The sequence below is a fragment of the Elephantulus edwardii genome, unplaced genomic scaffold, assembly GCF_000299155.1.
Source record: "Elephantulus edwardii isolate Elephantulus edwardi_28Jun2011 unplaced genomic scaffold, EleEdw1.0 scaffold00250, whole genome shotgun sequence".
NCBI lineage: Eukaryota > Metazoa > Chordata > Mammalia > Macroscelidea > Macroscelididae > Elephantulus > Elephantulus edwardii.
This window is the reverse complement of record NW_006400000.1, coordinates 2467697-2488998: the sequence shown is the minus strand read 5'-3', so window position 1 is coordinate 2488998 and position 21302 is coordinate 2467697. Positions and strand designations below refer to the sequence as shown.

Below are 21302 nucleotides of genomic sequence, written 5' to 3'. Positions count from 1 at the left end.
CTCAAGCCATCTGTTACCAAATCCATCTTTTCTAATAGAAGGAGCTCTTGTAGCCAAGTGGGTAAGGGGTTGTCCTGCTAATCAAAAGGCACACGATTCAAATCCACCAGCTGCTATGAGGGAGAAGGATGGACATTCTCATGCAGTCTTCCCATACCACCAATGTGGTCTTCGATGTAGGCACATCACCAGTGAAACTCCCTTTCAACTGATTGTGCCATGGTAGATCTTGTCATGAAGGTTATGTAAGGTCTTATCAAGGAAAGGATTACTTCAGTTCTCCTCAGTGACCACATGATAGCCAAGCTGACACAACCCTAACTATCAAAACAGAAAGGAAGAGTATTTACACTTTAAAAAGCTTCAAGATTTCTCAGTGTCTGTAACAGAGATTGAAAATCCAGGTTCCAATACATGTTCTTTTCTGTAATACGATGAAGAGAAAATTGAATTATAATATTTTCCAAATTCACTAAAGGATGTATTTTCCTTTTAACGTTGTGTTTCCCCAGTTCTCTTAAAATTTTTACTACTTGCTACCACTGTTTTTGTAATCTATTATGAAGTGATACTTGAATTCTCCTAAAGTTTTATACTTAGTATTTTAAGGTTAGGAATGTTAACTTCTAAAAGCGTTTGCAAGGCCTTTCACAGTCTGGTTCCATTCCTCTCCTCAGTTTTATTCACTGCTATGGCTCCCTTTAGAATCTTGAAGAATTTAACTCCTGACTGCCACTTACTAACTGTGTGGCCATAAGCAAGGCATTCAGGAGAGTCCTTCCCTTCCTGGATTATCCTAATTACATGAAATAATGCAGTTAAAGTGCTTGTACAGGGCCTGGCATGTAATAAATACACAAGGAACACGAAACCCTCTGCTGTTGACAGTTTCAGTTCATCGTGGATCGTCTGTCAGGTTTCACGTGCTACTGCAAATCTTTGTGGGAGAAAACTACCCATCTTTCTCTCTTGGAGCCCCTGTTAGATTCAAACTGCTGATCTTTTTATTAGCAAGTCGATATGTTAAGTAAGTAAGCATCAGTGCTCCCTGAAGAAGTATTAGCCATTATTCCCTTGTTTTTCTGTTTAAATTTCAAATGTTTGTGTTCATTTACTGTTAGGACCTTGGAATCTTTGAATCTATTCTCCTTCTCTTTATGAACTAGCATAGTTAGCAGGGAGTTGCATTGCTAACCGAAAGGCCACACCTCTCAGAGACTTTAATTGGTCACAGTAATAAAGAGAGCACTGGTGGACTAGTGGGTAAAGAGGTGTGCTACTAACCCAGAGGCACATGGTTCAGATCCACTGGCTGCTTTGAGGGATCAAGGTGGATGATCTCTTCTCCTGCATTTTACAGTTTCTGAAAATACATTGGAGGTCAGCAATGAGTCAGTTCTGACTTGACAGCAACAACAAAGAAAAAAATGATGACAAAATTTCATCAAATATTTTTATTTGATTTTAGGGAAGCTATGCGAAATTATCTTAAAGAACGAGGGGATCAAACAGTGCTTATTCTTCATGCAAAGGTTGCACAGAAGTCATATGGAAATGAAAAAAGGTAAGCTTTTTGTATTTTGATAAAGTTATTTGTAGTTATTACACGAACTTGCAAATGAGTTGTTAATATATCTATACAAGAGGGTGGTTTCCATTATTGAGGTAATTTACAAACCTAAAACAAAATAACAAAGAGTGTATCTGTAAAAAAAAGGGGGAAAGGCAAATGAATATGGCTTGAGCCAGAAGAAGCCCTCAGTGTAGCCGAGGTTAAGATTTCACGAAATGACATAATGTAGAATTTTTCTTTTGTGCTGCACAGTTAATTAGCTCCATCACAAAGCAGCTCTCCTTTTGCTAGACAATATAATTATGTAAACAACTGCAGCCTCAAACTGTTACTTTTAAAAGGAAAAGCTATAAACAAACTCTTGATCCTAAAACTGTCTCGAGGTTTTTTTTTAGTTGAAGTACAAACAAATGTAAAGAAAGAACTTAACAATATTGAGAAAGAACCTCAACAAGATAGATGGACACAGTGCCTGCTGCAATGATCTTCAGCATGACAGAGGTGAAGAGGATATTGTTACAGGCAGAGTTTTATTCTACTTTCATAGGGTCCCTATGAGGTACTTAATCAATTTTCGTAGCATTCTGTCTTGCATTTTAGCACAGAACCTACATAGCAGAGCTTAAAATGCGTCACATTTCATATACTTAATGGGAGGTTGGTTTAAAAGTCGGCTTTTCTAACACTTACCTTAGGTCTCCAACTGGTCTCCGACTATCTTAACTGTAGACACATGGTTTTGCAAGTCATCAACAGCTTTGGGAATAGGATAAGAGAGAAAGTGCTTCCCACACTGTGGAGCAAGACTGAAGGGAGACTGGAGCAAGACCCTAGTGAGTCAGACTGGGACAAGACTCTGGCTTTTTGGACGAGACTCTGAGGCTTCTTGCATTTGTACTTGCCACAGTTAAAGTTTTTGTTTGCCAGAAGCTTGAAGGAGAAGCTGACTATATACCTTCTCTGGGGCAAACTTTGCTGGATGATTGGGGAAACCAGAGGCTTCTTGAAATTGTGCTGTTGAACCAAAACCAAGACTTTTACTAATTAATTGTGTTTTGTTGTTAATCTGGCTTGGGACTAAACCTGGACTTGTATTGTGAAATATTCTTTGCCCCTCTTGAAACCATAACTGTGAGTTAAATCTGTGAATCAACAAGGAATATCAAATCCATATGATTGGTGGAAAAGGTACAGAAGCATGGGTGGAGTAAGTCTGACCTAGCATTATTGTTTGCTGCTGTGGATATAATTAATGGGGAAAGTTCTCCTTTATGAAGCAGATAGAAGTCAGACTCAGCCACCCTCACATTGCATTGGTTCCTTTTACACTTAACTGTGCCCAAGATCTCTTACTGTCAGGTGGTAGTTACACTGTTGTGACCATTAGTGGGTTAAGGCTAGGCTGAATATAGTAGAAAGATGAATGGAAGAGTTTTATTAGTAGCTTTGTACCTGGGCAGTGCTGCTTTTGCTGAATGTTTGAGGGTAGATTTTATAGATTTCTTGATTCAAGTCATGACTTCTTTATTGCTGGAAGCCTATTGGGTGTCAGATATTTTACAAAAAAAAACCCTTTGAGTTTAAACTCACCATGCCATTTAAGGGTTTGTGTATAGTGCTTGAAAGCAGTTATTTAACTTTGAGAACCAAGATGGGCCTAATCCAAACCTTTTCATCCACCCCATACTACATGAAAGCTAGCCAATGAATAAAACTGATGATTGATGCCTTTGGATTGTGGGGAAGAATTAGCGAACTCTCAGAACACCAGACCAGTCTGTCTTAGAAAAGTGTAGCCTGAATGCTCTTTGGAGGCAAGGATGGGGAGACTGTCTTATACCTTTGTAGCATGTTTTCAGGAGGGTCAAGTCCGTGGAGACAGGAGAGTATGTTTCAGTCATTGAAGGAAAGAAAGACCTTCAACTGAATGGATCAGCACAGTGGCTGCAGCAGTGGGCGTTAAGCACAGCAGAGATTGTGAATGTGGTGCGGCACTGAGCATTATTTCATTCTGTTACACATAGGATCCCTGGGTTAGAGTTAACAACTACTAAGATGAACAATAGTACATCATTTATTATTCGGTTGGAGAACTCATAGTAAGAGCTGTTTCTACAAAGTATGTTTAAGTCCTTACCTGGCAGGTGAGATACCATGATCACGAAGGTGGTTTTCTCAGGGTGAGGCTTATCCGTTACCCTCCGGATCTGCTGACCCCTGCAGTTTCCCCAAATGTGGGGAACTCAAATGCATAATTTGTAATGGGGGGGACTGCGTTCATGCTTTCCTTAAAAAAATGAATTTTTAAAAAGTAAATGTGAGTCTACATAAGGAACCTAGCTAGGTGTTTTCTCACTATAGAAAATACTTAAGAATGCTGAAGAATCTAAGCTGCTAGCCTGCAAAGAGTTCATTAGGAAAAGGATCCAGTAACGACTTTCTTGTATTTTTACTAATTATAATTCTAGTTAACAAGAATTATTATTCAATTATTATTAAAATTTCTAAAGCAGACACACTTTTATAATAAATGAGGAAGCCCATTAGCATGAAAGTGTTCCTAACAGATTGTTAACATCCTCTCGCCCGCTCCATTCTTCTTACTGGCTAGCTGAGGCTTCTTCCTGGGTTAACAGACCAGGTTGGGTCTTTTTTTTTTTTTTGCTTAGGTTGGGTCTTTGATTTGAGCTTATGGTGAAGGGCACAGTGGAAAGTTGAGGGTGTGCTTCTCTAGGTGCAAGCTTTTCTAAAGAGGCATTGAGTTCAAGGTAACCTGGGGACAGGCCAGGCCACACTGGACATCCCCTCTTGGCTCAGACCTTCAATGAAGGAAGCTGGAAATATTTGGTTCAGAAAATGTTACCTTCCAATTTATAGTTGATTTTGATATTCATTTTTACATTTACTTGCAACATTTATTTGCCTGTCTGGCTTCTCATTTCTGTTCATGGTTAGTTTTACTTTTTACAAGAGTATCTTAATAAATAATAAAACCCTTATTCTTATGAAGGGTTTTTTTGTATGGGAGAAATGGAAATGTTCCATTAAAGATCAAAATAAGCCACGTCACAGAGTAAAATTACTTTGTCTCAGGGGATGTAGTTAAGCTGTAGTGAAAGTGAGTGTTAGGCTATTGTGACAGCTAACAATGAGATGCCATTTCTGAACTCACAGAAGATATATATTAATTGGAAATAATGGTAACAAGTACTTAAATATGGATGGAGCTTTTGAAGTGAACAGTTATCAGTGTAAGGAATCACTTCTGCAGAGATGTGAATTTGGATTTTGTCTTGCCTAGTGAAAACCGTATGTACAGTAGAGTCCACTTAGACTATCGGACATGGCAGCTGAGGCTGAGACCTCAAATACGGAAACACAAAGAAGCAGACACTAGTGATTGGCTTCGTTTGATATATTTTGGTCATGTCGCAAGGAGGGACCAGTCCTTGAAGAGGGACAGAGAAAGACCATCGATGACATGGATTGATTCAGTGACTGGGGTAATGAGGGTACTGGGGTAATGAGGGTAGGTGTGTCAGAGACAGTAAAGTTGGCACAGGATAAAAGCAGGGTTCAGGGTTATTGTACATAGGGTTGCTGTGAGTTAAAAGCGACTCTGTGGCACATAACAACAATTTTTAATCTATATTGAGCAGAGTAGAAATTCTTCTTTGAATCAGTTAGATATTTTCTGGACCGCATCTCAAAATTTGGGGGAAAGTTGTTGAATGTTCTCTGAAAATAGAGAATGATGACGTGAATAACATTTTCAGTGTGTGCACATTGCCACCAAGTGGCAGAGAAAGGCAATGTCAGTGTTTCTTCCTGTAACTATTGAGATTTGGGAGAATAAGGGCAATATTGTTTCATAAGGGTATCGTCCTTTCATAGCAGCTGTTAATACTCATTTGCCAGAATTTCTCCAGGATAAATGTGTTAAGCACAGTTCTATTTAAAAACTGTTTGACATAAAGTAAAAGAAAACTACACACTGAACTGTCCACATTTTTTGAATCCTAGACCACTGTAACCATAGACCACTAAAGATTTATACTTTTAGGTTAATTAGTAGTTTGCCTTTGTAACTTCCTTCCTTCCCCCTCCCCCAATTCTTCCTTTTGTTTATGTGTATGTGTTTTCTGCTTGATTTTTATATTACAACCTGAAAGTGTGGGAAAGTTTCATTCACTGGTATGTTTAGAGTAGGAATTCATGTTCACATACCTGAAATCTTAATGTTTAGATTATTTTGGCTTGGTATTACAACTTAAGTAAGGCTAGCTCAGAGACTTTGAAGCCTCTGTTTTTCTCACTTTTACTCCATGATAAGAGAGTACTTTCAGAGAGACCAAGGGGTCAGTGTTCAGAGTGGATCCAAGTAAAATGAAATCCTTGACAACTTCACTCTTCTCTGTCAACCTGTATGCTATTTTATAGATCCAGTTGTGAATTTTGTTTTATGTCATTTCTGTGCTTTTTAAGTTGGTGTTTCAAGTAAGGCTGTGTTACCTGCACATTACAGATTCTTGAGTGTTCTTCCAGTCCTGTTGCTGCATTCTTTTTATTGTCCAGCTTCTTGGATAGTGTCCGCAGCTTACAGATTGATTAAGTATGACCTGGGAGAGACAGGGCAGAAATTTCAAAGTATGAACAAGGTAGTATGTATAATTACATGGAAAGTGGATTAGCCCACATAAAAACTGAATTGATTGTTATAGGCATGTAAAGTATGAGTTTTAAACTAGACTTTTAAGTAAATAAAGGGGTTGGGTTTTTTTTTGTTTTTTCCGCTGTCTGCAGGAAGATTATAAGGAGCTATTTGGAGGTGGGAATTTGTGAGGGTGGTTGTAGGCAGCTGGCAAAACAAGAATGTGGGCTGGCTGTGAGTTAAAAGAAAACACTGTATTGTTCCTTTAGCATATTTCTCAGTCATCCACAATGAGTCATGTATTTTACTTCTAAGCTACATAGACCATGGCATTGCTCTGGAGAGCCCATAGCCTGGCAAAGCATTTCATAGAAAGCTTGAAAGGGTCTGCTTAAGCATTGCTCCAAATTAGTTTCTAGATTAGTGAATAAAGTGAAAGATAACAGCCATCACAATAGTGTCATTATTAACAAATAGTTGATTTCAAGTACCTTACTTAGAAAATAGTAAATAATTAAAATCTAAATCCCTAAATTTTAGACCTTAATTAGTAATTGCAGCTTCTGTGGAGGTACATTTGCTGTACAGTGTGATAGAGTACATTGAATTTGGTGAACTTGGAATTGAATATTTAAAGAGAAAATCTCTTAATATTAAAGCACAAGTCCAATATAGATGAACCTTACCTGAAAAATAAAGTCTTTGAGTAAGTCTTAATTTCTATGCTTTGGGAATTAGTCTTTGCATTACAAAGGGCTTCCTGCAAAGTTCTCATTAGGAGTTAACGGTGCATTTCCATATGGTTACTGCGTTCACAAATCTAATTCTGTTGGTTTTTTTCATCTGTAGGTTTTTCTGCCCTCCTCCTTGCGTATATCTTATGGGTAGTGGATGGAAGAAAAAAAAAGAACAAATGGAGCGTGATGGTTGTTCTGAACAAGAATCTCAACCATGTGCATTTATTGGAATAGGAAATAGTGAGCAAGAAATGCAGCAGCTGAACTTGGAAGGGAAGGTAAGGACGATTGGGTTGGCCCTCACTCCAGGCCCTGTGGCAACAAAGTGCAGGTTCCATAGTTGTTGTGGTAGGGGGTTTTGCTCTTTTCTTTTCATTATAACCATTAGTAACAATGTCATATATAAATCACAGCCAGAAATATACCTCTCAGCTGGCCACTGACTTTTTAATTCATAGAGCTCAGGCTGTTCTCATCTAACTGTGGCCTGTGATTAGCACTCCTGTTTTGCTAGAGATTTGAGCAGACTAGAAATCAGGGCTTTCTGTAAGAAGCTATATTATAATAAACTTAGGAGACAAGTTGCTCATTTCTGTCTGTCAGAGGAATGATACTCAGGTTTTTTGTTTTGTTTGTTTGGTGGTTTGTTTTTTTTTAATGAACTATGTAGTTCACTAATGTTTTCCTTCACTCTCTTAGTCTTATGCTGAATGTCACTTAACATAGGAACTTTAAGGAGTCCCTGGTTGTGCAGTGGTTGAAGCACTCACCTGCTTGGTAGGGGAAGATTATATATATGTGTGTGTAGATTATTTTGGTAACAAAATAATCACATGGTTTTGGTTTAACAGCCCAACTGCTGACTGATAACCTCACCAGAGAGAGGCCTCTAGGCAGAAGAAACATAAACTGGTTCTTTATATCTTATTTGGGTCAGCAACCTTGGTAGTAGCAGCACTCAAAACATCAAACATAGTTACGTTGGGAAAATCTACTCTCCACAGTACTAAAGAACAACAGTCAGTTTAAATGAACATATAGTCTTACCTTAGTCTTAATGTCAGGAGAAGGCTATTTATTGGAGACTGGACATCATGCTTGTGAAGGTGGAGGGATGGTGAAAGAGAGCAAGACCTTCAACCAAGTGGATTGACACAGTGACTGCAGCAGCACTGACCTCAAGATGGTGAGAATGGCACAGGATACAATAGAGATCATTTCTGTTGCTCATAGATTCTCTATGCATTGTACTTGACAGCACATAGTAACAACAGCAACTTGATCTATAATAAGCAAAATGATGAATTAAGACCATTGAGCTAAAGTATAGACTTAAGATTGAGTTAATAATCTGGGCAGTTTTAGGTTCTCATCCATTTCCTGTTAGAAGAAAGGACCCTAGTGTTGGAGTGGTTAAAACGCTTGACTGCCGTTTGAACCAACCAGACATTCCCTGTGAGAAAGATGTGACAGTCTGTTTCTGTAAAGAACAGAAAACCCTTGGAATCTTCACCCGGCAGTTCATTCCATTCTCTGGAGTTGCTGTAAATCAGTCTGCTCGACATCAAGTTGAGTTGATGTCACATCTGCAATAAGAAAGCAGAATATTATATAAGCACCCAACAGCAGGGCACCAAACACGTGCTGACTACACCTGCCCCGTGCTGACTGTCCCATCCTCAGACACTGCATATTTACAGCAGTAGTGAGATCTGTTTTACCCATGTAGCGGTGTACACATGGCAGTAATGAAGACTCTGGTGCTCGATACTGTAAATGAAAAGAGCCTGTTTCAAGAATGAATAGATAGACCAGTGGAATAGAATTCAGAACTCCACTCATTTAAGGAAATATTTCCACCTTTTATCAATGTGGTCATGGAATTCTTTTAAAAAAGGAGGATATTCAGTTTTTATCATTAGGTACTCATAATGATTTGAAAGATTCATTGCAGTTCTTCATATTTAGTAGTCCTGTAAGTTCACTGTCATGGCATTTGACTGTCTGTTGTTAGTATCTTGGAGCTGAGATTTCATTAGTGATGGTTTTGATTTGTTAAGTATCTTTCTTTAGCTTGTTTGCTTGCTTCCCTTTTTAATTTTTTTTGCATGAATTTTTACAAATCATATTGATTTTCCATTTATTTATATTTTCTTTTGCCACATTAATTATTACTACTTAGTTAGGGAGCTCTGGTGGCTTAGTTGTAAGGAATGGGCCACCAACTCAAAGGCAGGCAGTTCGAATCCACTGGCTCCACAGGAGAAAGAAGGGTAATCTCCTACTGTATGATTTACTGCCTCTGAAAACCTGCTGGAGGGTCAATTATGAGTCGGTTCTAGCTGGACAAGAAAACAGCAGTGTAACGAATTACAGTATATGTTCAATCCTTGATAGTAAATCTCCTTTTTTACTCAACTATTTATTTTTTTAATTTATTATTAATTTCAATGAAAATTTACAGAGACTTTGGATTTCCATTCATTCATTGTTGCACTTTTCTCCCTTCCCAAACCTCCCCCCTAGTACACTACCCTCTTGGAAAAGGAAAATTCTTTCATTGTTTTACAATCCCTCCCCCCAGGTCCAATCCACTATGCCATCTTCGCTCTGAACTCCAGTCATGACGAAAATACCTAATCACGTATCCCTTTTAAACAATTTTCTTCCTCACCTGTTTCATTGCAGAATACATTATTGAACCTATCTTTCTCAGTCTCCCCCCAACCCTGATGTTAGTCCCATTTTACAACAGTGGCACCATGCAGTATTTGTCCTTTTGTGACTGAGATGCCCTCCAGGGTCACCCATTTTGAATAATATTGCATGAGTTCCTTGTTTTTCAATGCAGCGTAGTATTCCACTGTGTGAATATACCGCAGCTTCTCTATCCATTTGTTTGTTGATGGGCACTTAGGTTGTTCCCAACTCCTTGCTATTGTGAACAAAGCCACAATAAACATGGGTGTTCATCAGCTGTTTATTTTTACTGCACTCTTCCTCACTTCTCATTCCTGTTAACCCCAGGATTTAATTTTGCTGTGTGCAAACCTTTCCTTAGCGTTTTGAAATAGTGATCTGTAATTGTTTTTTTGTGACTGACATGTCAGTCAGCATCATTTCTTCTAGATTCAGGAGTGTTGTACAGTGTTTCATGAAGACTTTACAGTTTATTAGTGATGCCTACTACTCCGTTGTGTGAATATGCTGCAGTTTCTTAACCATTTGTCCTTTAATGGACTCTTGGACTGTTCTGGCTTTTTGCTCTTATAAATGATGCTGCAATAAACATAAGTGTACATCTATCAGTTTGTGCCACAGTTAAGATGTATTTCTTATACAGTTACAAATCCAGCTCTGTTACAAAATAATAATTTCCCTAATTATCACCCTTGTGTTTTTCTTATTTGAAAATACATCCTCCACAGCTCTCTTGTTAGCACTGTTTTGCTTTCTAGAATTAGCGCTGATATGTATTCTTCATTTCGGGGCATCTTTTTTAAATATAAAAGGACGTATCCAGGTCATATAACCCTGGTGTACAAGTTGCCGTACTGTAGTCACTTGTGGTTGCTGTGGGGCTGAACACTGGGACACTGATGTGTCAAATGCGTTAATGGCTGGTTACCCAGTGCGGACAGAGAGTGGGGTGGAGCTCCTTGATTAAATAAGCCTGGAAGGAGGAGTGGCATCCACTTCCGTACTAGCTTACCTCCTCCGGAAACCCAGGCGCCCGAGTTTGCAAGGGCGGAGGGAAGCCCCGGACACCGGGGTCAGTGTGAGTCACCTGCGGCTTGACAGCACTTAACAATAACAACAACTTCTCCAAAATTAAAACAAGCTATATTTATTATTAAAGAGTTATAGCTATTATTTTCTATTTTCTCAATTTTGTAATGAAGGATTTTTTTTTTTTCTTCCCTTCCCCACTCTCCTGCGTGCACATGTGTATGTATTTCCCAAACAAAAACCGCAGCTTCAGTGGGTAGGTGCTGTGAACTCCTGCACCTTTTATTTTCATGTCGACTAGTCTCATTTATGTAGATTGCAGTATTTTTTAAAATACAACTTCTGTCCATTTATGTTAATATTCCAGTTACAGGATCTCACCATTTATTAGCTTCCCATTGGAATATAAAGACTTTGATGTCTTTCATTTGGCAACCTGTGACTGTTACCTTTAATGGATTCATGCCCCTTTTCATAGAGTTGTCTTACGTTACAGAGGCACTCTCTAGTTAGGCTTGTTTAGACCTTCGCTGTTGTCACTTACAGAAGTGCAGCGGATTCATGGCTTCTGCCACAGGACATCACAAATGCCACCTGCGAGCACGTGGAGATCCTGAGATCTTCAGGCTCTGTAGAAATGCAATGAACTTTTTATTTTTATTTTTACTATTATTAATCCTAGATTAATTTTGCCTCTGCGTGGAAACGGTTCTTAAAGATTTTACAGCATTCTTTATTATAAAAGCTTAGTTGAATGTGGACTACTCTAAATGAGTTACGTTTCCTTTTTCTATAGCTTTGCATTTGAGAACTAAAATAAATGAGTTCTTGAATAATAGTTGTTCTGCTAGTGTGACTGTCCACAAGTAAATTTTTGAAGATGGGAAAACCCAGAACTCAATAGCTCTTTCTTAAATGAGTAGCTTCTGCCCTGCCTTTTTTTAAGCTCTGCCCTGCTTTTGATTGTGATTTTGTTGCAAGTTTTTACAGTAAGTTGGGCCCCCGTTTGGCTGTTTCTGTGCAGATTGCCTCACGATCTTGCTTACACTCATTACAGTGTGTCTGCATTTTCCTGGCATTCGCTTTGTTCCATTCCTGTAGTCCGGTTTTCCTGACCTTTTTCTTCTCATCTTTGCTCTTGAATAAATAATTGAATGTTACACTGATGGCTTTTAAGTGGCACAACAATTGTTTAAAGTATTGTCCTTTATTTTATGGGCCACTCAGGTGTCCTGTTAAAAGGCAGTCTCAGGGATTGGCTCCATTCCAGGTTTAAAGAGTGTTTCAGGGTGACGTCCCAAGAAGTTTCTGTCTGGAGATCTCTATCTATTAAAATCGTTTTAAACACAGATAATGCACACTTGCTCATTGCTGCTGAGTCAGAACCCACTCAGAGCCGACCTCTTTGGGGTTCCTGAGTCTGTAAATCACACAGGAGGAGATTGCCCGTCCTCCTCCTGCAGAACCTCTGGCCGATTCAAACTGCCAGAGAAGCACCGCCTTTGGGTTTGTAGTGTAACTCCCAGCGTGCTACTGCGTGCTCCCTGCCAGTGTGCCCCAATACAATGCATGAGTAGATCTGTGTACACTCGTAGGTGTCCACAGATAGGTATAAACACAAACTCACTGTCCTCAAGTTGGATCCAACTCATAGTCCCCTTTCCTAGGGTTTCTGCAATGGTAAATCACAGTAGGAGATTGTCTGACTTTCCCCTTCAGAGCAGCTGGTGGATTGAGTTAGACTAGCATTATTTCCCTTAGACATTCAGTTAACTACTCTAGAATTAGCGAAACATTATATGTACTGTTTTAAGAAGAAATACTGGTAAAAACCCTTTGCTTAACTTGATTGAATTCTGATAGCTTTACTTATGTGTTGTTCTTTGCAGAAAAATAAAGCTAGGCTTTTGTGTCTGTAAAATTCTATTTGTAAAACGTACTCCTATACCATTGTGTGATAATTCTGTGAAACTGATAAAGAATGAATTCTGTAACTGATAAAGAGCTGTTAGAAATAACATTCTTTTTAAAGGTGATATTTATGAGAGGGTGAGATGGATCAGAACTTTAGTACCCTCTTCGTAAGGGAGAATTAAACCTAGTCAAACTTGGCTGTTCTCATTCTGAGTAGTAGGTGCATAGACAAAGTTTTGATGTGATTATAACCTTGCCTTCCTTCCACAGAACTATTGCACGGCCAAAACATTGTACATATCTGATTCCGACAAGCGCAAACACTTCATGTTGTCTGTGAAGATGTTCTATGGCAACAGTGATGACATCGGTGTGTTCCTCAGCAAGCGGATCAAAGTCATCTCCAAACCTTCCAAAAAGAAGCAGTCACTGAAAAATGCTGACTGTATGTCTACCTCACCTCACTTCTCTGTATCTACCCCCCTTCCTCTCTCTTCCTCCCTCCCTCCTCCTCCCCCCTTTGCACTGAAAATTTAAACCACTTTAAAATTAGAAATTCCTCTTTTGTTGACCAATTTATACTTCAGTATACTTTGGTTCTTACTTCATCTGAGTGTGTGGCATTCAGTCACGATTGCTGATTTATTAAAGTGCAGTTGGGAGATGTCTGGTTCAGGGAAGTGGTTCTCAGCCAGCGTTGGTTTCTTACTGCTCCCTAGTAGCATTTGGGAAAATGAGATTCCCTGCCTCATCCATGCCAGGGGACGGGAAGAGATGCTACATGTAGGCACTGAATGGCCTGCTGTCCCCCAGAAAATCCTGTCACAAAGAATTGATCCTCCTAGAAAGTCATGCGTGCCCCTTAAAGAGCACTGTTAATATATCAATGAGGAGGGTGACCTTGGACACAGACACACAGTTTTCTAGATCTCAGCAGCAAATTTTTTGATGAGTCAGAGATGAGTTGATAGTGCAGAGCTTTCTGTGTGTAAGTAAGCTTTATTCATACTTACCTCCTACCTTCATACTTTATTCTTCATACTTACCTTCTCTTCTTCCTCTTCCTCTTTATAATGAACCTTTTTACATATACATGAAAGAGGGGAACTGTGTTGTGTTTGTTTTGCTTTGCTTTGAAGTCATTTCCATTGATTTTGATTTGCATCTCCCTAGGAAGCAGTAGGGACCTAGTAGTAAGGAGATGCACTGCCAACCCAAAGACATGGGATTCTAATCCACTAGTTGCTCTGCAAGAGAAAGATGGGCAGTCTCCTTCCATGCAGTGGCTGCCTCTGAAAACTCACTGGAGGGTCAGCTATGAGTTGGTTCCTACTCGGCGATACATAACAACCTAACCATCTACTAATGGAGCCTTAGTATCTTCGTAGTTAACAGTTAGTTCTCAGCCTCCCTACCAGCTACTCTATCAGAGAAAAACGAGCATCATGTCTTTCCAAGGACTGGCCCCTCCTGGCAATGTGCCCAGAGTATATGAGGGGAAGGTTCCCCATCCTTGCTTCTGAGGAGCATGCTCATTGCACTTCCTTCAAAATAGATGAATTTGTTCTTTATGCAGTCCATAGCATAGTCGATAGTAATCTTCTCCAAAACCGTAATTCACAGGCATTGATTGTTCTTAAGTCTTCCTTATTCACTATCCCAACTTTTGGAGGCATAGGGAACAACTGGAAATGCCATGGCCTGGATCAAGCACACCTTCATCTTTAAACAGACAAGATTGACGAAACGGAGTCATTTGCCCATGAGGGATTGTATTCTGCATTTTGCTGATTTCATTCACTTGGTGTAGTTTTCATTTAATCTAGACACTTGAGTATTCTTTTTGTTGTTGCTGAAGAGCAAAGGCTGCTTCATAGGCAGCTGGTGTATTCTTTTATCAGAAGAACAGACACCATATATTCAGACTGATATTTTCCAGTCAAATGTAAGATCACTTAACCTCTTTAATTAAGTACTTGAATGTAAATTTCCTGCTGGTAGAGAACGTATTTAATTTACTGTTTATGTAGATGGTTTTGGTTAGGAAATTTTAAGTAATATCATACTTAAAAGGTATTTATGTGTTAAACTATTAATAATCATCATAACTTATTGTGTAAAAGTATTTTATGGGTCTCTCATTTCCTCAACTCCCCTGTCACCTACCCCTAAAAAACCCCACCCAACTTAGAAGCCCTGTAAAGCACCATGTCAATCTGCACTCCGCTTCCCTTTGCAGTGTGCATTGCATCAGGAACAAAGGTGGCTCTGTTCAATCGACTTCGATCCCAAACCGTTAGCACCAGATACTTGCATGTAGAAGGTGGGAATTTCCACGCCAGCTCGCAGCAGTGGGGAGCATTTTACATTCACCTCTGTGAGTATAAGAGTGCCTTGGGTGCTTTGGGTGTGAAATCGTGAAGTTCCTTCAGATAATGGACATATGAATATATTAGGTTTGTTTTTTCCATTTCTCTGAGTAGAAACTGACTTCTGAAAGAAATGATTGGATCTCTTTTTTCCCCCGCTCACTGTAGTGGATGACGATGAATCAGAAGGAGAGGAATTCACAGTGCGCGATGGTTACATCCACTACGGGCAGACGGTCAAGCTTGTGTGTTCCGTTACCGGCATGGCACTCCCGAGATTGGTACGGCGCACCTTTGAATTGAGTAACTTATTTAACAAAATGAATTCGTACAACAGAAAACCACATTTTATCGTTAACAAGACAGTCCCATGTCATTGTTTATAATTGACACATATCTCAACTTTATCTCGGAATGATTGTAAGGCAGCTAACAGCTTTGCATGAATGTATCTAATAACTTCCTGTTCTATTTTTTGAGAAATGTATCTGAAAATATCCAATAGACTAAGGCACTACAAATTACACCATGATTTCTTAACTAAAGCAGATACACTGTATTTCCTTATGGAACTTGCAGGATTTCAACATAGGGCCAAGTTTCCAAGAGGATAGAAATTCTCATTCATTTTAAAACACTTTATATACCTTATACTAGCTTACTCTCCCACTAGAACGTGGGCTGGTGGTGGTTGTAATGTGCCAGCAACTTGACTGTGACTCCTAGTGACCCTCTGAACGACAGCTCTGAACCCTGCCCCGTCCTGAGCCAGCCTCACTGGCTCTGATTCACCTTTCCCATGGCCACAGTCACGGTGTCAATCCATCTCATCCAGGGTCTTTCTCTCCTAAGCCGACCCTTCTTCCTGAGTAGCATGATGTCCTTCAAGGATCAGCCCCTCCTCATAACATGCTCAAAGATAATGAGACAGAGCTTCGAAATTGCTGGCTCCAAAGAGCAGCCTGGTCTCACCCGCTACAGGGCAGACGTTCCTGGTCACCGTGTGGAGTACCAATTCCTATCAACTACCTATACTAATGAAATCAATGACAGAAGATCCTTGTGTGACAGATTCAATCCGCACAAGAAGGTAGATTCATATGAAATTAGCTAACATTGGCGTTCCTGCCTTTGGGAAGGAGACAGTATTTGACACTTTTCATTTCAATACGAAGATCACAAAACTTTAAAAATTACTTTTCCTTGTGAAAACAAAAATGCTATATCTGTGCCTCTTCCTCTTCCCAAGTTGTCCCCTTCTCTTCTGGGACAGAGGAACCCTGGTGGCCCTGTAGTTAAGACCCAGGTTGCTCACCAAAAGATTAATGGTTTGAAACCAGCCAGTGGACTCCAAGGGATCAGGATGTGACAGCTGCCATAAAGATTATACCTTTGGAGACCCTATTAGAGTTTTCTCTGCCCAGTGGGGTCTGTGAGTTAATATCAGTTCAGCAACAATGGTTTGGTTTGAGTTCTTGGACTTTTCAAAAACAATGTTCTTCCCTCCTCCTGGAATAGAATATAGTTAAAGGTGAACACTGACGAACAAGTTTTTTATTTTAAGATCCCATTGAAGGGGTTGGGGAAGTAGAGCACCATGGTACAACTGTTCCCAAATATGCTTCATTTTCAGCTCTTTGGTGAAATAATTCCTTGATTTATGTTTTCTGGGCCTTTTCCAGCAGGGACTAGGGTTAAAGATTACATGATGTCAGTTTTGATACATTTTTTGCTTTCGTTTTCTGTATTATGCTTATATACAGTGACTTTATTTTCTATATAGTTTCATAAGCCAAGATGTGTGAAATGTGGTGATACTACATTTATGAAACCTCAAAACAGGGAAAAGTGACACTGTAAAGAAGGCTGTGGAGAAGAAAGAATCAGTGTAAAGAAAAACAAGCACACTCTAAAAACAAACTGCACCGACATTTCCTTTTGTTCTCATTCATTTCATGCCTCTCTCTAGTGAGAATGTTGTATATTTCCTTTAATAGTAAATGTTTAGACTACAGATGCCCAATTTTAGAGGCTTATGCCTTAGATCAGATGCACTTGTACCAAAACAAATGCAGTAGCAGCAGTTTACTCTGGAACTACTTGGAAGACATACCCACCACTTAAAATAGTGTTTCTCTTAGAGTTTTATGTAAAGTACAAGTGCTCTGCCTGGCTTGAAAGTTGTCTTTTAGTTTAATGTTTTGCCACTTGAAGTTATGTGGCTCTGATTATAACTGCAGACACGTTCCAAAGAGAACACCTTGACAGTTAAAGACTTTTCTTGCTCACCGTGCACGTACACATTCTTGAAACCAGACAGAAGATCCTTAGGTTGTAAATTAAGCCCTTCCTTCAATCAAGGACAGTCTTGAGTTCCAACCATTGTCACTTCCCAACCTTTTTGCTTTCTGTTCATGAACAGAATTGCAATCAGTAAACGCTGTTTTACTCAGTTAACTAATCAGGTTTTTCTTCTCATTAAGTGACACACCCACAGTCGTTTTTCAGAGATGAGGGATGCACTGTCCGTTTTCTCCCTGATGTTGGAATGGTTGTCATTGTCACTGGAAGATCATCCAAAAATGGCTACTGAGAGATCAGCATCAGCATCACTTGGGAGCTTGTTAGAAATGCAGAGCGACAGGCCCAGCTGTGATGTCTTGTTGCATGATGTACTCTTTCTATAGTGAAAACTGTCACTTGATGTGTTTTACGTTTTATTTTTTTTTAACTTGGTGGACTACAGATAATTAGGAAAGTTGACAAACAGACCGCCTTATTGGATGCAGATGATCCTGTCTCACAACTCCATAAATGTGCATTTTACCTTAAGGATACAGAAAGAATGTACTTGTGCCTTTCTCAAGAAAGAATAATTCAGTTTCAGGTGAGTTCATAAATGACTGATACAATTGAAAACCTCTACAATTATAAGTTAGCAGCTTAGAGCAATATGAAGCTCTCTTTTGTTGTTGTTGTGTATCATCCAGTTGGAACCGACCCATAGCTGAGCCTCCAGCAGGTTTTCAAAGGTGATTTAATTATATAGTCGGAGATTGCCCATCCTTCTCCCACAGAGCATGTGGTAGATTTGGACTACAGGCCTGACACAAAGAGCTTGGAACAATGAAAATATTGTCAGAAATTATTTCAGTGCTCTTTATCTGGGGATTAAAGTGTCCCCTCAGGACATCCTCAGTAAGATGTATCTGAAATTGTACACAAACATTGTATGTAAATATGTGTCTTTCTCTGGAGACAAGTTCTTCATTTTCATCACGTTTACGTTGGAGTTTCCCAAGCTAGTAATGTTTCAGCATGTTTCAAAGGCTGTTTTTAAACTACCTTTTACTCTTGGAGCTTTACTAGGACACTATGACATAAGTAAATGATTCAGCAAGATAGTTAAAGGTTCCTGTGAAACTCTCAGCTATCTGGAGCTGTGTTGCAGAGAGATGAGAGCAGGGGGGTCATCCCCTGCCCAGCACTGAGGGTGTGCAGGGACCCTGAGCGAGGTGTTGGGTTTTCCTGCTGAATGTCCCTGTCTCGCTTTTCCCTAAGCATGTCCCCTGTCTCTCCCTCTTACTGTTGTGTGTCTTCAACTCAGAACTGACCCATTACTGGTCCTGCAGCAGATTTTCAGAGGCAGTAAATTACAGGGCAGAAGATTGCGCATCTTCCTCTTGTAGAGCAGCTGGTCGATTTGAATTGCCTACCTTTGAGCTGCAGTGCAATTCCTTACTACCCAAGGCGCTGCAATCCCAAAGGTATGTGTTGGGAATCCACCAGCTACTTTTGTGGGAGAAAGATGCGCAATGTCCTCTCATGCAGTTAAACTACTTCTGAACACCTACTGGAGAGTGAGCTCTGAGTCCATTCTGACTCAGCGACACACAACAAAAACAAGCAGCCATCAGAGCTCCTTGTCTTCCTAGTGACCACAAAGAGATAAACAGCTCTTTACGTGACACATACTGGCTTCTTAAGTAAACTCTTCCTTTACTGCTATCTTAAAGGTTAATCGAAACGTTAGTTACTTTGCTATCACAAAGACTCTGTTCTAACCAAAGCTGCTTTATAGGGTTTCCATTAGAGATACACTATGAATATAGGGATTGCTTTGGGGAAGTTTCTGTAAATCATTTCTTCATTTCCTCATTAATTCTAGTCACTGAGTATTATTTTGCGAAAAATTCTTTTGTACTGCAGGTATGTAAAACTCAGTTTCTAAACATTCTTTCTTCATAAGGCCACTCCATGCCCAAAGGAACCAAATAAAGAGATGATAAACGATGGCGCTTCCTGGACAATCATTAGTACGGATAAGGCAGAGTACACGTTTTACGAGGGGATGGGCCCCGTGCTTGCCCCGGTCACACCTGTGCCTGTCGTAGAAAGTCTTCAGGTGAGATCACGTCTCACGAGGTGCACTTCAGCTCTTGACAACTGCTCTCGGCTCTGAATGTTGGCATGATTTTTTCCAAATACTTCTGATTTTTGCACCAAATTCATTTGAGATATATATATATATATCAATTAAAATGACATTTGGATGCATATGCTTACATAAACATTCGAGTCCACTTCTCATCTTGAAATGTTTTACTTTGGTTATTTAAAAGAGGCATTTCAGTTATGACTGTTCCTTTCACATGTCCGTTGTGTCAGCACCTAAGCTATGTCCTTTTTTGCAGTTGAATGGCGGTGGGGACGTTGCAATGCTTGAACTAACGGGACAGAATTTCACTCCAAATTTACGAGTGTGGTTTGGTGATGTAGAAGCTGAAACCATGTACAGGTAGGTACCCAGTCTAACTTCTCATGTCGTCCCAAGCTTTGGGAGAAATGTATTGGTCAGTCTTGTTGTCGATAAGAATACAGTAATCAGCTTTTAGATTTGCTTTGTTTTCTCTTTAATTTGCCTTTATTTCTCTTTTTGCTGCAGATGTGGAGAGAGCATGCTCTGCGTGGTCCCCGACATTTCTGCATTCCGAGAAGGTTGGAGATGGGTCCGGCAGCCAGTCCAAGTTCCAGTAACTTTGGTTCGAAATGATGGAATCATTTATTCAACCAGCCTTACCTTTACCTACACCCCAGAACCAGGGCCACGGCCCCACTGTAGTGCTGCAGGGGCCATCCTTCGAGCCAACTCCAGCTAAGTGCCCCCGCCAACGAATCAAACACAAATAGCGAGGGAAGTTACTCAAACGTCAGCACAAATGCCACCAATGTCACATCGTCGACAGCAACAGTGGTGTCCTAACTACCGTCTTTTTGGTAGGACTTAAACTGACTTGAGTGCTGCAAAAAAGTTAACAAAACAAAAAAAGGAAAGAGGAAAAAAATAAAAAGAACTATCTTTTGTGGTTTCTTGGGAAAACTTTTCATATCAGATGATGCTTTTGAGAAACCCTATTACCTGCAAATGCTGATTTGAAATGCAGAAGCCACAGTAAAACAACGGGAAAAATATCAACAAAACCACAAACATCAAAATGTAAAAACTATTGGAAATCGTTTTTGAAGTTTTTGGGTTTGGTGTTTTTTTGTTTTTGTTTTTTTAAAATTTTTCAACTGTTTTTATTTGGTTGGTTGAGTTTTGTTTGATTTCCCTTGAATGGGCAAGAAATACAAAAGGTGGCTGGAATGAGTTACTCAAACTAGAAGACACAACCCAACATAGTTTTTATGGACCAAGGAACTTGTATAAGCTTTAGTAAAGGGTACATGCTCACCATACGTTTTTTATATTACAGTATGTAGTACACTTTTTGTTACCAAATAGGTTGCTCCCCTCCGCGCCCACTTGGAGCTTCAGCTCTAAAGTACATTGGGGTTCCCAGCCTGACCAAGCTTGTTCAATTACAGTACTCTTTGAGAGTTTTTGGGGGAGGGGGAGATATGAGGCTGGAACTGATTTGTTATGTTTTGTTTCAAGCTGAAGTTACGACTTTTCATGAATTGAAATGGTTTTAGATTTCAGCAAGTCAAATCCTGTAAAGGCCTGCATTTTCTTTTTTAAGATGATATGAAGTCTGTGCAAAAGCTTTAAAAATATGCCTCTGCCTTGCCTGCAATACATGCAACGTACGTTAACCTAGTCTCTCTTCTCAGACACTGTTGTGTTAGTTTTTTCTGTGTTTTTTTTTTCTTAAAGAAAAAAAAGACCAGCGTATATTTATAGTGGTAATCCAAGAGTTTCTACCATTTACATGAAATTAATTGTGGGTGTTTAGTCATTAATGAATTAATGGCTCACAACTCGTGGGATTTGACCTTTCCCCCACTCAGAAGCACATCCTGAAATCTGGAATTCGTTCAGGCTGTTT

The 21302-nt window shown here is 39.6% G+C and overlaps 1 protein-coding gene across 1 annotated transcript; it reads left to right on the top strand.

Moving 5' to 3' along the window:
- The first annotated feature begins 1475 nt into the window (after positions 1 to 1475).
- LOC102859125 (recombining binding protein suppressor of hairless-like) lies at positions 1476 to 20236 on the top strand. Its single transcript, XM_006899264.1, is given in 10 exon segments — positions 1476 to 1564; positions 7074 to 7239; positions 12875 to 13049; positions 14844 to 14981; positions 15142 to 15254; positions 17720 to 17860; positions 19223 to 19378; positions 19668 to 19771; positions 19919 to 20129; positions 20132 to 20236. Coding segments are annotated over 10 exon segments (1398 nt in total).
- The last annotated feature ends 1066 nt before the right edge of the window (positions 20237 to 21302 follow it).